Raw genomic sequence first — 22,649 nt, forward strand, 5'->3', positions numbered from 1 at the left:
CTCCTTTTCAAACGTATCTCCCAGATAAAAATCTCCCAAGCAAGCGCCTTTCCCCCATCAGTTGGCCAATAAAAACGCGTCAAGGCTCCCACTTTTTTGTCCCAGTCCCAGTCGCAGTCGCAGATCCAAGTCCACCTTGGCCTGTCTCCAGTGTTTTCGCCTCGTTAATGTGTCACCTTTGAATTGTGTCTCCGCGGCGGAAAATCGGACGTGCACTACTTTTCGCCTCGGTTTATTTTTATCTCTCTGTGTGTCAGCGACAACACAAAACGCCGACTCCTGGCGACTGCCAGTAGTGGCCACTGTACAGTGTCCACTCGCCGCATGCACTGCCCCCGTTGATCAAACGTAAATGTCAGCCCAACTGACAGTTTGACAAATATTGACGACGCTTCGCGCAAGGCGAACCTCACGACTCGCTGCTCCACTTTGGAGGTGCTCGCAATGGCGATGCGGGTTCCCCACAGGGTAATTAGTAGCCCCGACTGGAAAACTCAGGACCCACTTAGCCGCCACTTGCCACCGATATTTGCCGGTCTTTGATCTCCGCTGGATAGCCGACCAGTTGCTCTGCTTAACGTGTATTTATTGGGGAAAGGACAAGGATTGCGGACCGAGAGTGTTTTATTAGGCAATGCAAATGAGTTGCCATTTCAACGGAGAATAAACCCCTCAAAGAAAAAACCTTGATTAAACAAAGACTTTATACATTAAATATTTACTGAAAAGATTTTGATTTATTTTTTGAGGGAAGCTTGAATAAAAAAGTGTGAAAGGTATTTAACATTAAAGTTTTCAGTATAGAAACACATAACACTTTATATCAAGCTTTTTTGCGATGAGTACTTAGAACTAAGCTAAGCAATTCTGATTATGTGAGTACTCAAAAGTGTAATAAAAGTAAGTAACTGGTTCACTCAAACGATCATTTACTGTACCCGTTCGCCTGTTTGGCCCACTTTGCGAACTGTGGCATTTGGCTTTCTGCGATTTGCGATCAGCGATTTGTATCTGCGAGATACAAACATGCTTTTAGCAGCATTATAAACATTTTGTTGCCCAACATTTTTGCTACTATTTGTCATCGCTAACGCATTCCGCGAATCAAAATCCGAGAACGGGGCATTTTCGGGGATCTTTAATTGCTTTTGATAAATCGCCGCTTAATCCGCTTAAGTATTTCGCCAGGGTTTTATTTTCGACTAATTTTTCAGTGCACTAATTAAACAAAGGACACACATTTTAAGCTCTCGAAATGAATGTGTTTTTTATGCGCGCAGCTCGAATAAATTGGAGTTTTTCTGATTGGATTTGGAGTCGTAGTCGGGGTCTGATTGGGCTGTGGCTAATTAGCGTGGGGGGCAATCCATCATCGGGGCAAAAGACCGCATCATCACTTCCCCCGAAAGACTTCACAACAAACTCCTCCATTAATTCGGCATTAAATTTCATTTTCAATTGTGGCCGCAACTGGAAACCAAGTCCAAATCGAATCGGATGAATCGATTATTGGGCAATTTCGAATATGGAAAAAATTACAACGTGTCCATTAGATTATTAACTTGGCTCGAAAACTGAAAAACCTGCTGAGCTGAGCGGCATGTGTGTGTTCGCTTTTGGACCTGGAGTTAGCTCATTAAAGCGCTCCAAACTGAATCGGAGTCGGCCGTCGCGCCTCCTTAGTTCAATTATAAAGCAATTGAATTAGCCTACGAGTATCCGAGTGGCTCTCTGATCTCGGACCAATCCATCAATCAGGTAATCCAGCGATTACGCAACATTACAGACTGCCAATTTTGGCGCGTGAGTTTCTTGGGCTAATTGAAGGCGAAGTACGCGGCGGCGTGATGTGCAAAATTCGGTTTTCGGTCGGTTTTTGTGTGGAAATTGGGTTACCGGCTTAGTGGGTTAAATGTGCCGCACGGGTTAAGAGGTCCACACAACAGGGGAGGCCCCCTAAACAGATTGCGCAAATCCAATTGTTTGCTGTTTGGGAAGCCATGGAATTGCAGCCTAATCAAGTTTTAAGACTATTAAAAGTTAATTAAGGTAACTCGATAATAATTATGGACAAAGCCACCCTAGTAAGTTCAAATCTAATCACCTCACATAAAAAATCGTCCTACCATCAACTCTATATACATGCCAATCTTTAAATTGATTTTGTAAAATCCTTTTAAAGCCCCAAGTTATTATCAGTTTTTTATGGATTAATAAACTCCGTAGATGGCACTGAATTCTCGTAAACCCTCTCCTGCATTTCTTTGCCATTTAATTTCCTTTTAATTATTCAACTCTTCACAGTTTTGTAAACGTAAAGGAATATGTGTATTTAGAGTCCCCTGGCTGGAATATTGCGTGCTTCGTTGATGTAAAAACCTTTGCCCACCTTCCAAGTCGACCAGCACGCGCCTCATAAAAATACATAAACTTCGGTGTCGACAAAATGCGGTGTAATCATTTTGCAGTGAAATCGTAGGTGGATGGGGTTCCCGGGTTCCATGGGGTCCATGTGCCATCGAAAGTCAGACGGTCGTAAAAACAACCCCAGAGGTCAAACAATTTGGTGGCACAATTTTAACACCTTTTCGACCGGGACACGAGCCAACTGTCCGAAACTGTAGCGAGGGCTCCTCGAAATATTTATGGGAAATGGGAATGGTATCTAGCAGACAGGACACTGAGAAAATTACAAATACGAAATTTACTTCTCTTGAATGAAATATATTCATGTTTGTGTGGTTTCCGCTAAAATAGTTATTTAAACCAATACGATACTAACTTAAATTTTATTATTGAAAATCGTTGACTGTATAGTCTATTTGTTTTTATCCAATTTTATTCGTGCAGTGTATGTATGCATTTTTATATTTTTTGAGTCATCCCAACCTGGGCAGAAATCGTGGCTGGACACGCGACCCGAGCGCATAATTTAATTTTCAAGGATCCCCGGGACGGAGTGGTGGTTGGAAAATGCGAGGGACGTGCGTGTGACATATGGTTAATGAAAACGTTAACTGATGATAAACTGGCAGGCTGGCGGGCGGAGGAGTCCTGGTCCCTCTGAATATTAGTTCCTGACATTATCATTAATTAGCGGCGGAAAGGGGCCGGAAAACGCGATAGGCGTAGTGTGATAAATGTTGGTCGCTCTCGAATTTAGCAACGTTTAGCATGCAACAGTCGATGCCGACTCGAAAGTCGGCCTTTACTGTAACTGCGCCTGGGTATCCGACGTCCAACGCATCTTCCACGGTGAGTCAGTTCGTGGGCTTTAATGTGGCCCCGGTTTTCTATTTTTTTTTTTTGTGTTCTTTTTTCTCGGCTAATGTTTTTAGCCTGGCCGCCCATGTGCCTTGTGTTTTGGAGTTCTTTGTGACACTTTTTTCTCCAAGCAATAGCACTTTATTAGGCACTTTAAGGTACTCTCCAGCATTTTGTGTTTAATAACTATTTTTTGTAGATTTTTTTATGAAGTTTATTTTTGTTTTCCAATATATTTGTAATATTAATTATTTTTAGCATAACTTCATAAGGGTATTTCCCCACTCGGCTTCCCTCGGTCAACCTCCTCACGTTGTCTTTAAGTTTGTTTCTTCCATGTAATTGGTCTTTGTTTGCCATTTGATGTCATGTTCTCTCGGCTCTGGGTTCTCGATTCTTCGGGGCTGTGTAGGCTGCAGGTTGTCTGTCGTCTTTTTATTTAGTTTTTATTCTTTTTTTTTACTCACAACGATTGTGCAACACGCAATTGCGATTGCTTTCATGGGCGCTGATTTGCCGCTCGCTGGCTGCCATTTGCATGGAAATGGAAATGTTTGGCCAAATTACGCGTGCTCTTGGCTCAGTTTATGGCCAATATTCCCCTTTCTCCCCGCCCCTGTTCGCGTTTATTCGCGCTATATTGTTGTAAATTATTGCGGCTCCTTTGCAGCTTTGTAGCGGATGTGCGCAATTTAAAGAGCTAGTTGCGAGTGTTAGATTGTCACTCGAATGTGGCAGAGGTGTTGGCCATCATTTGGGCCTAAGTTATGGCTTGGGATGGAATAAATTAAAAGTTTTTGGGTCACAATAAGTAAAAATAGAGGAAGTCAAAATAATAAATGGATTCCTATCGAACCCTTCTTCAAAATCTTATTTGGTAACATTTTTTAGGACTGAGCCGTGAGCCACCTATGAAAATACCCTACAATCATTCCATTCGAGGAATAAGTAAGCCCAATGAGGCGACTCCTCCGCGCAGTAGCTATCAGTTTAATTGAGATTGATTGCGACCAACTTCCGTTCCATCGGCCAACCATTGCGAGTACATTCCCCAGAAGTCCCGATAGTTGGCCCCCGATAAGGGACTCTGTGTGGGCACCAGTCGCCCCGTGACATCTCCGGCTTCTGGGGTCGACCAAGATTTATGGCTCCTGTCACTTTCCTCCCTTTTGGCTCCTCTGCCACACTTGCTCGTCTCACACATTTGCAGTTGCATTGATTTTTGTCACTTGGGGCAGCCGATTGGCATCGCATCGTCGCGTGCCCCACAATTAATCATCGAGTATCCATGGGTATCGTTCGGCTCTCCCGATTCCTGGACAAGTTTCGAGTATCTGTAGTTCATAAACGACAATCCGCGTGACATATGAAGAGTGATGTCCAAGTCGCCAGCTGCAGGAAGAGATTCCTCATTGTGCCACCGCACTCGCTGATGCAAATCGCTTACGAACCTCTTAAGAAGTTGGAATTTTCTGAAGAGTTGCACAAGCAGATGATTTTACAATAATAAATCCAAACTAATTTTAAGTTCTTAAAAATTGTGAGTCAGTTTATTTCCAGTATTACCAATTGTTGTGTCAATAAACATATGTATGAAATATCTCACAATTTATACAATAAATTAATCTGGAGAATGCAACTCAATTTCGCTCTGCTTACATTGTTTAAACATTTCTGAATTGGATTGTAAACTTGGTTATTATTATACAAATTCCTGTAAGGTAAACAATTTATAAATCAAGCCTGAGACTTCTCACAATGCTGATTACTTACTTATTGCTTATCTTTGGTGTTGTCTAATGTCCCGATTTCAGCAGAGGAAGTAATCGACAACGCGCATGATCAAGGTTATAGCTGTAAAGGGGCTTTGGCGCATATAGGAATCCAGGAAAGGGTCGACGATCAGGGCCATCATTAGGGTTCCGTCGTCGACGAGGCTGTTCCATGTAGCGGCTTCAAGGCTCCTGCTGGGTTCGAAGATGTACCGAAACCTTTGGGGATACGGTGCGCGAAGCCTGGTTCCCGTCAACATGATGGCTTGGATTGCGGATCTCTGGTACTGTCGTTGGGACATGTCGAGCCGCAAAAACATTGAGCGATTTAGTTCCGCGGGGCAAGAAAGTATGAGCATATCGGTCGCCGGCCAACCGTAGCCCCCTTGAAGCGCTGCCCTTGTGTCCACCAAGAACAGAACCCGAGGCGGATTGACTCGAATCGGATATGGAATCACAGCTCTCTGCCTTTCGAGGTTGCGACGAATGCGCTCACTGCGCCTAGTTCCTTGGGACATGTCTTCCAAGTTAACCGGGAGTTGCTTTTGTCTAAATTCCGGATTTTTATTCGACGAACACAAACTTTTCACCTCGAAAAGCCTCGTCTCGAAATTGATCGCTTTGCAACACTGTAAGGTGGCCATTGATCTGTGTTGCAAGTCAGAAGGCTGTGTTGGGTAGGATTATATTATAAAGCTTTTATTCTACAAAAAAGGCTGTGTTGGGTAGGATTATATTATAAAGCTTTTAATCTACAAAAACAAACGGGCTGCTAAAATATATAGTTTAATACTAATCTTTCTAAATGCCAACCCTAAATTTAACTAACATTTTGCACATTGAATTTGTGAGCCAGGATAGCTTTTATGTTGATGGATTGTGTGTTTTAACTTCATACACGGGCTGAGTCCTTATCCAAGGGGGTTTCAAAATTGTTTTTGAGAAGATGGTTGGTTAGGCCCCTCACGACGCTATTAATAGCGCAAAAATGGAAAGTCAGATCGTGTGAAAAGGCCTTTCGTTAATGAATAGGGTTGTCAGCCCAAGTGTCAGATCCACTCACTCTACAGCACTGGAAACGCCAAGGTTGCCACTTATGCAACCGCAAAGGATAGGACTGGCAGCTCTTGGCGCTAAATATGGTAAATATGGTCATTAGTTTTGGCCAAGCACGACTTGGTTCATTCGCCCGTTGGCCACTTTTTGGCCCATTGAGCCTGTTTGCGCCTGATTATTATTATGCTTATGCTTATTATTGCGAAAAAGCGATTTCGCCGCAGCTGCAGCTCATTTATTGTTGTTGTAGGTGTTCAATTAAATATGCAAACAGTTTTGCAAATGTGTCTCGACTTGACCGAGTTCAAAGTCAGCTTGCCAGCACATTTCCAGCAAAGTCTAGACTTTTGTCTTTTTTTCGCTGCGAAAAGTTCATTGCCAAATGCAGCAGCCGTTTTCTGTTTTCTGTTTTTAGTTTTTACTGTTTCTGTTTCCAGTTGCCACGGATCCGATCGATCGGTCGATCAACTGCAGCTGCATTGAGTCACAAGCCGGGCTGAAAAGCCCAGAAACGGACAAGAAAGACCAGCGGACAGCGGCCAAGTTCCCAACCTCCAACTTCCCAACTTCCAACTGCTGACAACGACGGTTTTTGTGGGCGGACACTGAGAAAATGGCTTTGAGTACCCTTCTCTAAGGGTGTCTTAACTTGGAGGTGTACCAATGTTAAGGGTAGATTCACAAAAACTAGATTTATTGACCCTTAATTACGGGGCCTAAAAACAGGCAAGAGGAATGGCCCAAGTCGATGAGTAATTTTCACTTAGGAAAAGATTTCCAATTAGAGCATTCCTTCTGTCGGTTAATCCCCACCTTGTTCCCCTTCGCAGTTGTGATTTCGATTTCACAGTGTTCTGGCTTTTATTTTCGTTATAAATTCTGGGCATAAGACCATATCGTTTTCATTTTGATTTTGATTTAATTTACGGTTCTCGGGCCACGGGCTCTCGCTCGGACACTTTGAATAATGTTTGTCTATTTATAAATATGAATTATTTTCCAGCAGATTAGAGAGACCCGGGCATTGTTGTTTGTAGGTTTGCAGCGTTTAACCACCGACCGCTGTGTGCTGCATTTTTAATTGCTAATTAATTTCCCCGACACACGAAAAACAATAAGAGTGAGCGATAAGTGCGCTTTGGGTTTTCAATTACCCAGATATCTGGAGCCACACCCCCTCGCGCCCCGAAAAACACCTGGTTAGGCTTATTTATCGCGTTGAGATTCGCATTATAAATTTAATTTAATTATACGTGAAGTGGTGCGTGGGCGGCTGTCTCTTTCCCATACTTTTTGCGGGGAAACAACGGCGAAAAGTTGCCCCGGCTCGCACTAAACAGCAATTAAGCTTAATTATAGTTGTCGCCGTTTTTAGCCAGCTTGTCTTGTGTTCGGCTGTCTTGTCTTGTCGCATATTGTTGTATGCAAAGCAGGCGCACGTCTGGCCAAAACTCCAGTCGTCTTACCATTTTGCCGTGGATCGTAGAGCAGGCCGACTTCGCAGACTAGTTAGCCGCGGTTCCTGTTTCGCGGTTTTCCGTTTTTTCGGTTTTCGATTTCGGTGGTTCCAGAAGTGCACTTAGAAAAAATTTCATGCTAAGGGAAGCCATTAGAAACATGTAAATAGCCAATTCTTTAACCTAACAACCGGAATTCAAAGTGAAACGATTGTAATCAAGAGCCGGAAAAACTGGCATTTATCTTTTCGGTTGTGTAACTAAATTTAAACTTTTAAATTTTGGAGAGAGTATATTTTTCAAAATTCTAATAACCCATTAGTTCTTAATATTAGTCAATTAAATTATTCGTTGAACCTAAGTATCTACAATTGAAGTGTTTTGTACCGTGTGCTGGTAGATGTTGAATGGCCATATCCCCTGCCCGCCTCTTGGCCAAATGTCTGTCACGATTACCAGACGGGCACGAGTGATGGCGTCTGCTGCCCCCCCCATCCCCCTCTGCACCCCTGGAAAAGCCGCGGGGGGGTCCTCCCCCATTTGGCTAATGGGCGCTTTTATGTTATGGCCTGGCTTAAAATGGATGAGCCTGCTCAGGAGTTGCAGTATATAGCTGAATGTGGATTTTGAGTCACTGTGGGTGTTGCGGCAGCTGGACTCGTGGCCCAAACGAAAGTAAAAGGTGTTGCCAAATGGATGTTAGTAAAGGAAGCAGGAAATACTAACAGCCATAAAATAAGGGGACATCTTGTAGATTTTTAATGGATTGTGTGCGGCAGTCACGTGTTAATATAGTTGTGGTGATTAAATACGATTAAAAAAACGAAATTTAGCTTTAAGATTTAATAGTTTTAGCTTGTGTAATTACGAATAATTAAGTAAAAAATCAAGAGTGATCGCAGTTGCCACAAAATCATCGGTTAAAGGCAGGGCATTGCAATTTATTATAAGAATTCCACCCACAAGGAAGTGGAGTTGTTAATTATTGAATCACCTTTCGAATCGCTGAACATCTCATTCATTTCCATTCATTTGTTATTCGCTATTCACAATTCCCTGTCGATTCGGCCGGAATCAATCAAAGTTGAGAGCAGAGCTTAATTAGCTGCAAATTAAAACATATTCTCTGTATATTATTATTGACTCGACTGACACATATACCAAGCTGGCATAATGAGTGCACTTCCCCCCGCTTTTCGCGCACAAATTAATTGAAATCAAGAGATTTATCACATCTGCGATCTGGCTGAAATCAAATCAATTTCACGAGGCTTTGTTGCCATCGAGCACAATATCCCATACAGCCAAGTGGGTGCTGTAGACAAAACCTTTGTGCGACGTACTATATGCATAATATCCAGTTGTGGGGTCCCATTCCTACACGTACTTTAGGTTTATCCGGCGATCTTAAGCCAATTTAATAAGCGGGTTGCCCCGTTGTGGCCGCAAAGTTGAGCTGTCAGTCGCCAAATGATTAATCAGCCGGCAACGCACCACAATTGAAGAGTGGTGCTGGAATGGCACTGGATGGATGGATACTATAATGTGCTTGTGGATACGACTGGATGTGGCTGGGGATGTGCCGGTGGATGCTGAGAGGCTGGCATGAATGAATGAGGGCATGCCAATGTCTCAACGCCCACGTGAAGGGCATAATCGTACTCACAAACATTGGTAATACACCATGAAAAATTGTAGTTTCTGAATAAATCAAAAGGTTTTCGGAGTCAATTAATATCAACTGAAGTTACATAGGAGTTGGCTTATTTTATATATAAAAAAAAACAGTTTACAATACTATAAAAGAAATAGTAATCGAGTACATTTTACGTACAAATCAATTGAATTTAGAGCCACACAGAACCAGTTTCTTTTCCCTCTTGGCTGCATTCCTCAAATCATATAATCTCCTAATTAATTGCCTTAAAAGTTTCGAAAACTTGTGATAAGTCAAGCAGGTTCTCTCCGAAAATATCGCTTGGTTTCTGAACTCTACACTATAAATGAATACTCTCTTTGAGGGGCAGAAGCGAAATGGGTTTTATCATCGCCCCAATCAAAACAACATGACGCGTTCGAACCGAAATGCAGGCAGACAATTGAAATTATTATTGTTATTTTTAACAATTTATTCGGGTCGCTTTCGGGTTTCTGGGGAAGGGGGCAAAGACATTTGCTTGACATGTTTGTTTCGTGTACAAAATATTGTGATAATGATCGCGAGCCGAGTACAACAAAACCCAATTGAGTTCCAAGACACTTCGTTCGGCAAGGGGTCACACTTATCGGGCTTACATTCTCATCTAAATGAAATTATTGTCTTTTTAGTCGATAGAAAAACTTATGACTGCCTTTGTGACGTGTGGAGAGTTTCGAATAGATGTCGAATGGGGAAAAGTTTCAATGATTTGTGTTTGCCTTGCCAGGCACGTATGGGGGAAATGTTAATAATTGTTTAAAGTCCAGCCTGTTGCAATAAATAAGCGACAAACAAATCAAGCCGTGAATTGCTAATAGAATGAGCTTTTTAGTCTAAGTACAGTCACGCAGCACCAATACAACAAAATATTATAAAAAATAAAATGACATTTAAAATGCACAAAAATGTCTATGTTTCAAATATGCAAACTGTTTTATTTAAAATTGAATGTTGGGAAATCACATTTTACATTTTACGAAACCAATATTTAAAGTGTTTGAGAAGTACAGATGAAAGCAGGCTAGAATTGGCTGTCATTTGCTTTCACTTCAGTTTATATTTTGCAAGCCACAAGGTGTCTCAAAAATAATAAAAGTACGTCGTCCGGTTTATCGAGCTTATTTTGTTTCTACGAAAATGCCGCCACGACGTAGCGAGCGGATTCGGGCTCGCCGGAACACAGTTGCGGCAGCAGGAAACACGCCTCCCACCCATTCGAACCGGAGGAGCAGAGCGCGGCGAAACTCCACTCCATATGGTGGTACTCCTCCAGCTGGTGGATCTCGGAGGCGGTCATCTCGGCGGGGAGCTGGGCGTGGAAGACGGAGGAATTCCCTACCAGCTGGAGCCGTAGTTCCTGCTCCTGAGCCAACTGCACAAAGAGGAGCAACTGGATCCATTCGCATCACACACAGCAACTTAAGACTTTGGCAAGAAGGTCATCCTGCGGGTGCAGAGCGAACCAGCGAATCCGAACAAATATGCATCCGCAGACTGCGAAAGGACCTGTCCGAGATCGCCATGAACCCGATGGAAGGGTACGAGGTGGAGGTCGTGGACGACAACCTGCTCCACTGGATGGCCACCATCCCCGGCCCAGCGGACTCCCCTTACGCGGGCGGTAGATTTAAGCTGGATCTGCTCTTCACCACACAGTTCCCCTTCAGCCCACCGTACATCAAGTTTTCGACCAGGATCTTCCACTGCAACATCGCGACCAACGGCTACGTCTGCCTGAACATTCTCCGGAGCGAGTGGTCGCCGGCCCTGTCGGTGTCCAAGCTGCTCCTCTCGATAGTGTGTCTGCTGGGGGATCCGAACCCGAAGGATCCCCTGGAGGCCGAGGTGGCCCTTCTCTACATCTCGAATCGCGCCCAGCACGATCGGGTGGCCCGCGCTTGGACCGACCAGTATGCCAAGCCGTGAGGAGTGCGTTAAATTGAAGTTGTTCTTTTTCAAGTAAATTTATTGGATGTTTTGTGCCAGCACTTTTTGGTGGTTTGAAACTGATTACGACACTAAGATACATGCGATAGCGGTATACATACAGAATACATGGACTACGGCTACTTAACATAACCCACCTAGCTCCGAATTCGATTAAACGTCTATTGTACAGCTAGTGTCTTGTAATGAAGTAAGTTTATACATGTTAGCGTAATCCTACTCTAGCCTAGTTCAATTTGTGGTCGTGCTGCTGAAGGTGTTTGTCTTTGCCTTGGGGTTGGGGTTGGGGTGCGGGTTAGTCGGTACAGTACGGTGCGGTACAGTACAGTAAGGATGTCCGTCCGTCAAGCAGGTGGTAATTTCATTTACTTAGCCTACTTCGCCTTCGAGTTTATTGGCTCGCTTAGGGTGTACTGGGTTAGCTGTTCCTAGAGTAGTAGTTAACCTTTCAACTAAACGAATTCTTTTATCTACGCTAAAGTCCTTTGGATTGTGGTATAGTTGTGTTGGTGGCTGGGCTCGCGGCCCCCCGCCTTCCTCATTTGTTCTTGGGCAAGTGGCGCTTCATGTGCAGCGCCAGGTGGTCGCTCCTGGCGAAGCTCCTCTCGCACACGATGCACTTGAAGGGCTTGGCGCCCGTGTGCTTCCGGTAGTGCCTGGTCAGCTCGTCCGACCTGGCGAACCTCCACTCGCACTCGGGCCACTGGCACGTGTACGGCTTCTCACCTGCAAAAATCAAGAGATATGATTTAACATTAGTTCTATAAGTTTTTTCCGAGTGCTTTAAGGGGAAATCACAATAAATACTCGCAAGTCGAGTAGAAACTCCTTTGAGAGATCAAGAAATCGAAGCGATATGGAAACATGTGGAAATAATTGATACTTCATTGTTATGGCCAAAGCAAAATGACAACAAGAGAACAGCAGCTGCAGTAGTTTGCTACACAAGTTTTCATGTTGTGTATTTTGTGGTTTGTACCTTGTGATTTCTATTACCATTTTTGTTACCGAGCCACAGACATTCGAAAAATTCCACCGGCCGGTGAGCGAACCTCTTTGTTATTGGCACCGCTCTATGACTAATTCAGACCCTCCGAATGCCCCTCGATACATAAACATAAACATTCGTGTTCAAATTTAAATTGAAATCGAATGAAATAATTATTGCGGCCCGAGATTTGTGAGCGAACTTGACATTTTTGGTTGCCTGCCTGGGTTTTGTGGGGCGAATCGAATGGATTGGATTGGTTTTCCAATTGGATTGGTTTCGGTGTGCAGAATTGTGATTTTGGTGACGAAAGAGATTCATTCGAAGGGACTTAGACACATGTAACCATCAAGCTTAAAATATTTTATTTAAGTTTTTTAATTATAAATAATGTATTATATGTTTAAAACAATTACAAACACATTTCTCCCCGAACTTTCCCCATTCATCCAGCCTCTTGAACCCATCGGCCATCTCAATCTCGAGATCTCAGCCAACATCAAAGCGAGTAGACTTGTGATTGTTATTTATTATTTTGAACATCGAACAAACGCACAAATTTTGTTTGGTTTCCTCGGACATTTTGGGGGCCCTCGAACCCAAGAGATCTCGAGTGGCACTCAGCTGACACTTTGCCGGGGATTTCGGATAGAAACCCAATGCCCCTCGACTCGTGGCGTGACTTATTGGTTTATTTAGATCTCTTTTAATGAACTTAAGTGCCTCGAGATGCGAACATAATCGGGGGATCGCGGCTTAGATGGCCACGTGGGGCTCCGTATTCCAAAATGGCCAAGCGCGGTGAGTCACATGGCCCAGAATGGGACATTAAGACCTCCCCGGCCGTGGGAATTTAATTTGGCAATGATCACGGCAGCCACACTGCCGCAAACAAACAACAAACCGCCTGGCAAACAAACAAAAGTTATGTAAATGTTGTTTTCTAATGTGCGATGAACGCAATGCGATAAGCGCAGCGGAATTACTTCATAATTTTACTTACAGCCGCGATAAGGTCTCTCAATACAAATAAATTCAGGCTCCATTGGCGACTGGAACTACGGAGCTTAGAGACCAGAGCCGCGGGCTGGACCACGCCACAAAAGACCTCCTCCAGTCGCTGGGCATAAAATCAAACTAATTTATGGCAGCGCGAACATATTAGCAAACAAATCAGTACAAAATAAGCCAGTTCCAGCCCGAATCCCGATCTCGGTCGGAGTCCTAGGGCCAGGCTGCGGATACTGGACTGCCGGCTAGAGACTGGTTGCGAGATACGGCAAATTTATGCGTTCGCCGCCTGCATAAAGATAAGTTACCTAGTGATTTTCTAATCGGCGCAGCCCGATAAAAACAAAAAGCCCAAATAAAAATGACGTTTTTACGATCTTTGGGGTTTCACGATGATATGAAGATGAGAAGAACTGGGGATTGTTGGAAATGAGGCAATGAAAAAGGTTGGAGGTGAAAAAAACAGCATATTTAAATACTTCGAACTTTGAGTCAAGAAAGGGTATACCAGATTAAAAGGAAATATCTTTTTTAAATGCCTAAATTTCTGAACTATACTTTATGGTCATTTAATTGTCTGAAAGGAAAAACATCTTCTTCATATTTGACAACAGACTGGGGCAATAGTTTTTCTTCTGCTAATGGATCTCTTCACTTCTCGCAAACGAAAGACTTAAGCAACGAACTAACCGCTGACAGCCTGATGACTCTGGCAAATATTTGCGGTGGAAATCTCTCAATCTCGCCACTTCCCCCCTTTCCTCCCCCCGAAATCTCCAATTCTCAACTCGGCGTTGCTAATCAGCGGAGACAACAGCCTGGTGGCGCCTCAAAAATGGCATGAAAAATGTGTGTGTGTTTGCGCCAAAGGGGGGGGAAATCAATGAATCTATGAATGGAATGGGCTGGGCCTTGCCGGAACGCTAACTAACTCGAAAGCCAAACAAACCGACAGCCATCAGACGGTAGCAAAGCATTTCTGCATCTCAGCCTGCCACTCGAGGAATTGCGAAAGTCGGCTTAAGTCCAATAAGCCCGCCGCGGAATTTTCGTGTTGGCCCCGAGCGGGGTGATGTGGGCTTGCTCCAAATCGGAACGACCAAGAGAACTTTCGGCCATCTCAAGGGAACTCGGGGGATTCGAGGTCGGGGTTAACCCAACCAACCGCCGACCTTTCGTTGATGGGGCGTTAACTTTATCAGCGGAGTGAAAATCAGCGCTGCGCGCAAAATCATAATAATAAAAATGTTTTTAAGGCAGCGCTTTAAGTTGCGCATAAATCAGCTGGTCATGTGCGATTAATAAAACGGCGGAGAGATGGGGTTCTGCCATTTTTTGTCTCGCCTCAGTATTATTTTTGCCTCCTCCTTGTGGAGGCATTAAACGTGCGGCCCATAAAACGAAGACAGGTGATCGCGGTGATCGGTGGGCAGCGGATCGTCAAGTGTAATCCGAGCAAGGAGGAAATGCAGGCCAAACGTGCGCCCAGCTGATGGCGTTGGCGATTGCCGATTGCTGATGTTGCAACTGCCAACTTGCAACTGCAACTGACCACAAAAACGGGAGAAAAAAACGGACCCAGAGCCGCAAAAACAAACCGTACAAATCACGATTTTCGCTGCGGTTGCCTCCGTGCCTCAGAAATTGAAAATGAACAGCACACAGAAAATAATTCTGGAGATCAGTGAGATGAGATTCGAGTTGGAAAATAAATTGGGGCCTAGAAAGTACCTTTCCAACAATTTGATTTATTTTCGGGGTTCGGAAAGGAGAGAAGAACTCATGATTGAATTCTCATAAGAACTGTTTAAGAGTGAAAAACTAAACACATATTCAGCTAATCCAATTCATGGCTAATATCAACTGAGTGAGCATTTAAATATTTTTGCAGTGCATGGCACTCAAAAAAAGGCGCTCGAAGCTCTCTGGGCCTTGGCAAATTATGTGCTGGCAACTACAAATATGAGCGCGCGAATTAATCAAAAGGCGGCGGTTGCCCAACGACCCGACAACCGAGTGGTGCAGCTGTTCGCCGGTGGCTCATCGGAGGTTCAGTGGTGCAGTGGGGCCCACATGCGAGCTGAGGGATTGCAGTGGACCACTCTGCGACAGCGGGTCAAATACGGGGTCATCGAGTGGGTGGTTGGGTCTTTAGTGGGCAGTTAGGTGGGGGGAAAACTCACCCGTGTGTATCCTTTGGTGGGCCTTCAGATGCGAGCTCTTCGTGTACACCTTAGAACAACCTGCAACAAAATGAAAGGAATCGTTAAAGCATTTACATTATATAAATACCACGTATTACTTAAAATATAACTGGCACAGATGACCATTAAGGCCTTTCTCTCTTACCCTCCTTTTCTATAAATAATAATTTTACAAATAGGTAAAGTAAACATCGTATTAAATTTCAAACGGTTGAGCCATTAATTTCATTACTGAACCAAAGTTAATTACTTGGCGCCTGAGAATCCGCTCTTAAATAAATACAGGCATTTTCATCATTATAATTGATATCCTCCTTGGGTTGAAAACACTTACTAAACTGAATTTACTGCCAATAATAGTTTATAGCTGCAACTACCTGAAGGCTATAATATTTTCAAGTGTGCCTGCTAGCTCTTCGCGTTTCGCAAAACAATATCAGATGTGCGGCACACCACATTAGAGGAGCCTCGGATCTTGGATCCCGATAGAAGAGCCATTCCCAAGAAGTGGGTCAGTGGGCGTGGGCCTTTAATTAGCGGGTGAAAGTTGCACGAGATTCACTTGCAGCTTGCAACTTGCAACTTGCGAGCTGTAGGCCACAGCTTGCAACACCGCAGAGCGAGTGACATTTATGAGGCATTTTAGTGCCCCTTTCCCGAAAAGGATTTCCCGGGGATCCCCGCACGTACGGCTCTAATTGAAAGCTGCCTTTAAACGTGCCACGAAACACAATGCCCCGCTGCCAGCGAAGAATGTTGCTGACAACCATCGACTTGCAACGGGTAACCAGCAACTAGCAACCAGCAAGCAGCAATCTGCAACCTGCAACCTGCGACTCGCAACTTGCAACGATCGTCGACAGTTAGACAGTTAGAGATACCAAGCCATACGCGCTGCCGAATCGGAGGAACTCCGCCAGTCCAGACATAACTCACTGCCAACTTTTGTGTCTGATGCGTGCGCTTATGGCATAATAACTTCATTTGGACAGCGTTTCGGCCGGAGTTGCCTCAAAATGGCCATGGCCAACGTGTCAGACAATTGTCAATTATTTATTAGTGGCAACGCACGTAGTCGGTTTCGAACAAGCGACATTGGGACACGGACGGAATGCGTCTGGTTGGGAGTTGGATTTTCAGATTGAGTCGGACAGCGTTGCCTTAAGTGCTTTTCGGCCCGTAATGGTGATCCATCGATAGCTAATGGATAGTACTTCAAGCCGTTCTGTGGGTGATGCGGTGTGACCTCATCTTCGATTTCGCCGAGATAATGCTACTCGCAAATAATGGCAAAAGCCAAGCACTAAGGAATCTTGTCTAATTTGTTGGGAGATATTAAGTTGATTAAATCCCAGGCTAAATCACCAAAATAAATTGTAAACCTTTTTCTTGTTCGAAGCAATGGTTACGTAGTATTAATTTCCATGACTAAGAATAAAATTGTAATGTATTAATTTGAAATTCCTTTCAGCACAACCTGTCATATTTTCCCATCGATCACCGCTGACTCAACGAGCTGGCTGACTCTCGCCCACCTCTGACATTGAAAACGCACTTGGCCAGGCTAAAAAAGCATGCAACTGTAACAAAAGCCCAGGGAAGTGGAAGGTGGCTCGAAGCTCTTACATAAATACGGCAAATGGCTAATTAGAATTACAAAGAAGGCAATTGAAAAGCGCCACAACAGCGACTGCGACACCAGAAACTCGCCAGTGGCAGCGGCAGCGGGAACTGTCAGTCGCACAGCGAGCAAACAGAAAACAGAAAGATAATAAATAAATGTATAGATAAATAGAGAATAAATAAATGCCGATTGGAAAAACGCGGCACGCATGCGCAATGAGGATCGCACGTGGAGCGGAGTTGCTGGCCGAAAGCGGGTGGAAAACGGGGCGGAAGGTGACTTTGTTACGAAAAGTGTCGCAAAACGCGCCAAGTGATAAACGAGAAGGAGACATGCAGTGATTTACAAAGAGGGATGAGGAAGCGCATCCATAGAGATCTCGGTGGGATAGGATCTTCGGAGCCAGAGGTATGTACGATTTTCTATTTCTAAATCTATATATATATGTATATATACTCGTAATTTTTAGTTTTACCACTTTTCTGTTTAAATATAACTCTCTTAATAGTAAAGTCTATATTAAATCTCCGTTCAGATTTTATCCTTTAATAAGCTTACACAGTTTCTAGACTTTTTAAGGGTTATTTTGATCTGTGTTTAAACGATGTGAAATAAGGTGCTTCTAATGATATGAAAAGCTTTAATTGAATTTAGTTAGGAGCTACTATATTTTAAGGCTTGAATATTTTTATAAAAGTATAAATACTCACCCACAAAATCACAGTGGTGGATGCGTCGCTTTTCCAGCTCGGGATTGTTGCGGCGGTTGTAGCGCACCGTTCGCACGCTCATCAAGCTGGCGATGTGGGCGGCCGTTCCCGGCTGGTGGTGCGAGTGTCGGCCACGCCTCCCGCCCCCCGAAGAGCGGGGGGTGGGCGGTGGCTGCTGCTGGGGCACCTGTTGCTGCTGCGATTGTTGCTGCTGCAGCTGCTGCTGCTGCTGCTGAATGGCACTGGCGGGCGTTAGGGTGGTGAGCGTGGTGGTGGTGCAGCTGCCGCTGCTCCCCGTGACTGCCCCACCCAAGAGCTGCAGCGTGGGCGGCGGGTTGATCAGCCCCAGCACGTGACCTTGCTGGTAGGGCGGCGGTGGGGTGGCGCGGCGTTGGGCAGCTGCGGCTGCTGCTGCCGCCACCATCGAGCTGCCAGGAGATCCGGGATCCGAACTCGGCGGGGTCAAAGGTGGCACGAACATATGGCGACTGGCGGAGGAGGCGGAGGACGAGGAGATGGACGAGGACGAGGCGGAGGGGGTGCTGGGTGCCGCGGGGGGGCAGAGCTGCTGCAGTTGCTGCTGCTGCTGCTGTTGTTGCTGTTGCTGTTGAGCACCAAGTTGAGCTGAGGGCGTGGCAGTAGCGGAGGCGGAGGCTGAAGCTGCGGCTGATGGCGGGTGTATTTGGTATTTGGTGTGGAAAGTCTGCGGGTTGAAAAGGGGAAGAACACTTTGAAAAAAACTTTCGCAAGGTTTTATAGTGCAAGTTCAAACTATTCAAAGGAATAGTTAGGAAAAGTAACACAAATTAGTTTGATGGAAAGGCATTTAATCTATGTTTCGTTAGGACTTTTCTGCCAGTGTATGCCACTCACCTGACTGCTGTGCCAGCTGTAGCCGTAGGAGTTGCTGCTGCTACCGTTCAGATAGCCGCCGCCCGATCCGGCGACCAATTGAGATGCGTACTGTTGCTGATAGGAGGAGGTGTTGCTGCCACTGTCGCCGGGGGTCGCCAGCTTGGGGCTGCTACTGCTGCTGCTGCTGCTGTGCTGCAGATGTTGCTGCTGCTGATTCTGCTGCTGCTGCTGCTGCTGCAGTTGCAACTCCGCCACCTCGACAGCGGGTGGCAGGTTGGCCAGCGCCAGGCTGGGATGATGCTGGTACAAGTGCTGCTGCTGCTGATAATGTTGCTGATAGTGTTGCTGCTGGTACTGCTGCTGATGTTGCTGCTGGTGTTGCTGCTGCTGCTGCTGCTGTTGCTGCTGCTGATGCTGATGTCGCTGCTGCTTCTCCGTCTTTATCTCCAGGGGACTGAGCATTGGGGTCGAGAAAGTCTCCAGCAAACTCTCGTCGATCGCCTCCATCTTGACCTGCGGCAGCTGCGACGTTGCAGGTTCGCCGGTGTTGCTGCTGCCGTTTCCGCCATTGTTGTTGCTGTTGCTGGTGCCACCGTTGTTGTTGTTGCTGCTCAGCATGAGCGCGTTCTCCGGATCGATATTTTGGATTGAGGTAGTGATATCGTCCCAGAGCACGGGTCGCTGGTAGGGATCGTCCAGCGGATCGGCGTAGAGAGCCTCTTTGTTTTTGGTTTCTGTGCAATCAAAACGGACAGAAAAGCGCCTTATAATCGCCTGCTAACTCTTTATGCAAATCGCCGGCATGGGGAATTATTAATGTACACAATGAAATCTCGCATATGCATGAAATTTCTAAACAGCTGCTCATTTGTTTGACTATTTTTAGAGATGCTATTTAACGGGGGCCCACAATCAGAATTGAAACTTTTCGTCTCGGGTCGAGGTGTTTATTGATAGGCTTTGGTTCACTGATTGATTTGAGGGAAACTCCCAACCATGTTGGGTTGAAAACAGAACATTTAAGAACCTACTAATGACATAGAAAAAGCTGTTATGTAAATGTACTTTGGTCTTCAAAGGACTTGGGAGTTAAAAGGTCGGATAAAATGTTAAGCTAATATTTTCAACAAGTTGTTTTATAACTTTTGTAAATTTATCATCAGCTTATTGCCAGTTTGCGGAGACCCCAATCACTCTTGTGAGAAGGGTCTCCCGCTTGTCTGTGTCTTTTTTTTTTGGCGGTTTCAGATTTCACATTTCGGCACCGAGCTGCAAACACGCTGCCATCGCTTGTTTTTCTCTGCTTTGCTATTGACTTGTGAGATTTCACCATGCGTGTAATTTTGTGTGCCCATCAAAGTTCCCACTCCCTCTGCCCCCGAAAAATACCCACCATACAGATACTCCTTGTCGCTGGAAGTGGCTCCGCCCGTCGCCGCCACCACCGCACCACCAACGTAGCCCAGAGCCACGTCGTAGGGCGCTCCGTCGTAGAGCGGCGCACAGCCGTAGGCTCCGTTCGAGTTGGAGTTCGGGGATCCGGCGGGCTGGAGTTGCTGCTGCTGCGGATGCTGCGAAACATCGCCGGCGTACGAGGGGGCGGAGAGGTGGGGCCATGCCTCCGACGCTCCGCTTTCGCCGCTCTGCAGGCTGTGCGAGTGGTGCTGGTGCAAGTGGTGGTGCTGGTGGTGGTGCTGATGCGAGTGGTGGTGGTGCAGGTGGTGGTGGAACTGATGTTGCTGATGCCCGGAGGCCGTCAAGCTGTTGTTGTTGTTGCCGGTGGGTGTTTGGCTGCCATTGCTGTTGTTGCTGCTGCTATTGTTGCTGTTGTTGTTGTTGTTGCTGCTGTTGTTGTTGGCAGCTGCTGCGGCGGCTGCCAGAACCTCAAGCTCAACATCGGCGGGCTCGATTTTATGCAGACGTCCCATCAGCTCGTGCCGATAGTCAAGTTCCGGGGACTGGAAAACGAAGGAACGCAGAGAAAACTTGTGAGCAATAGAAGCAAGTACACTGAGAAAAATTATTTATACGAGTACTATTAGTAAATCAAAAAAAGGTGCAATATCAGCAAAAGCTTATACATTGAGTTGTAATTATTTAAATATAAACAATTTAAATTTAATTCCAACCAATTTTTAAATGTTATAGACTTTTTCCCTGGGTGTTGCTTAAGTGGATAGCGTTAGCCACTCGTGTGTTATATGGCCCATTGGGCAATCAGAGCTGCAAAGCTTCTTTCTCTATCTGCGTCGCTTCCCTCCCATAAATTTTGATTAAATTTTTATCGCCCTGCAACACTTTGGGCTGCCACTTCAGCAATCTCGAATCCACTGCCCCCTGTCCGAATCACTGGCGTCTTATCTTTACGTTCATTTCTTTTCTCTGGCTTTATTTTTATTGCATTCTTCGCTTCAATTTCGTTTTGCTCGGCACCGAAATTTGTTGTTTGTAGATTTGTCGTCTGACTTTTATTTTTATTTCGATTTTGATTTGGATTTTTATTTTTATTGCCCGGCTCGGGATCTTAATGCTCATGCGCTTTTAGGGGAATGCAAGTTCGTTGTCTAAGTCATTCGTTTTGAGTGGGGTATTTGTCGAATTTGAATATCTCTTCGCGAGCTGCGCAAACGAGAACAAATAGAAACGCGCTAAATTCGAGGCTTTTGTTATGCTAAGATTCTTCTTTTATTTTTGTTTGCGGACTGGAGGCCTACAAATTGCTAATTCTGGAGATGATTTACACATCAAGTTTACTTCCTCTCCACCGCTATTTTATGGAATTTTCTCGGGTTTTATGTTTACGTTTAGTTACTTGAAACTTTTCCCTTGTTTTTTTTCAGGTTGATTGCCTTTTGTTTTATTTAATTTTTAGAGAACAGAGAATGGCTAATTTATGGCAACACTTAAGGTGGTTTAGGCAAACATAATAATCGTTTGGCAAATTAGTGAAATTTTTTATACCCAAACAAGCCAGGCTTTTCACATGCAAATGAGGGGGCCAAGGGCCCATATATCAAACAAACTGTCGATCGGCGAAGGCTTGCTATAAAAAATAGCAGAGACCATCGAAAATCTGACTCAAATTCGAGAAATGCCCGACACTGACTCACTCGCTCGAACAAACTTCGAAACTCCGACAACAAATGTTGCCTCGTTTCTGTTTTATGAGCTGAAAATTTACGAGCGTGGCAAATTATTTTAGCTGCAATATTTTTGCGCCAGCATTTTTCATTTTATTGGCTGCGGTCGCTTTATTTTCTTTCCTTTTTTCGGGCTATGGATTTTTGCCAGACCCACACGGTACTATTTCTGTTTCTGTTGTTTTTTTTTTTTTTTTTTGGTTTTTTGAGTTTTGGGTTTTGAGTAATGTTTGCTCGCCGCTGAGGTCAACATGGCGTGTGATAATTTTAATAGATTTTTGTGTTTCATTGCGGGTCGTATGAGTAATGTATGGATGGAGCTGCCATTTTCCGCCGCGAAGTGTGGAGTTGTGGCTTTCCACGAACCGCGTTTTCCACTTGGCAAATGTTCTGGGTTCTGAGTGGGGTTTTCGTCGAGTTTTTCGTGGAGTGGGTTAGTTAGTTGGGAGCTAGGGCGCATTTAGTGGGCTCCCCACGCAAATGACCTCATAAGAATGCGTGGAGCGTTGCCTTCTGGGAGCCTCGCGGAATCTTTAAGTGGCTTCGATTGGACTTTGGGGCACCACCACCACCAGCAGAACGGTAATTGTGTGACAGCCACCAGAACCACAAACATGAATTTCAATTATGAACTTTTTGTTCTTTTGGACATTTCTTGTTGGCGCGGTGAAATTATGCTCAGGTACTTATAATTTCAGTTTCTTTGCACTGGCTGGCACGCCAAAGTATTTTTATTTATTTATGATTTTTTTCCAGCCATTAAAATGCCGTTGTCAATAATCGCTTCTTACGGCAGCGTAAATAAATGGGTATTATGTACGTATATAAATTTGCATAAATTGTACAGGAGAAGGGAGTTCAAATGGCTGCTCTGTCCCGCTTTCGTCTGTGAGTTATTCGCCCGTTGTGTGAACATTTTATG

General features: G+C 44.9%; 3 protein-coding genes across 3 annotated transcripts in view; 1 reads left to right on the plus strand and 2 right to left on the minus strand.

The window, feature by feature from the left end:
• Positions 1 to 4,791: 4,791 nt before the first annotated feature.
• Positions 4,792 to 5,634, minus strand: LOC108099250. Its single transcript, XM_017202625.1, has 2 exons — positions 5,038 to 5,634; positions 4,792 to 4,978 (listed from the first exon to the last, which is right to left on the minus strand). Exon 1 carries the CDS (start codon positions 5,552 to 5,554, stop codon positions 5,075 to 5,077), a length of 480 nt encoding a protein of 159 aa, XP_017058114.1. The 5' UTR covers positions 5,555 to 5,634; the 3' UTR covers positions 4,792 to 4,978; positions 5,038 to 5,074.
• A 4,655-nt stretch (positions 5,635 to 10,289) lies between these two features.
• On the plus strand, positions 10,290 to 11,236 carry LOC108100079 (ubiquitin-conjugating enzyme E2 D3). Its single transcript, XM_017203824.2, has one exon. It carries the CDS (start codon positions 10,386 to 10,388, stop codon positions 11,172 to 11,174), a length of 789 nt encoding a protein of 262 aa, XP_017059313.1. The 5' UTR covers positions 10,290 to 10,385; the 3' UTR covers positions 11,175 to 11,236.
• The window catches only part of LOC108099058 (dendritic arbor reduction protein 1), a 37,192-nt gene continuing 25,673 nt past the window's right edge, over positions 11,131 to 22,649 (minus strand). The window contains exons 2-6 of the mRNA XM_043207829.1: positions 19,981 to 20,545; positions 18,606 to 19,321; positions 17,733 to 18,435; positions 15,378 to 15,437; positions 11,131 to 11,921 (exon numbers count right to left, since the gene is read on the minus strand). Of these exons, the coding sequence (XP_043063764.1) occupies positions 11,734 to 11,921; positions 15,378 to 15,437; positions 17,733 to 18,435; positions 18,606 to 19,321; positions 19,981 to 20,545 (2,232 nt within the window). The 3' untranslated portion in view covers positions 11,131 to 11,733. The remainder of the gene's footprint in view (positions 11,922 to 15,377; positions 15,438 to 17,732; positions 18,436 to 18,605; positions 19,322 to 19,980; positions 20,546 to 22,649) is intronic.

The sequence above is a fragment of the Drosophila ficusphila genome, unplaced genomic scaffold (genome assembly GCF_018152265.1).
Source record: "Drosophila ficusphila isolate 14025-0441.05 unplaced genomic scaffold, ASM1815226v1 contig_286, whole genome shotgun sequence".
Lineage (NCBI taxonomy): Eukaryota > Metazoa > Arthropoda > Insecta > Diptera > Drosophilidae > Drosophila > Drosophila ficusphila.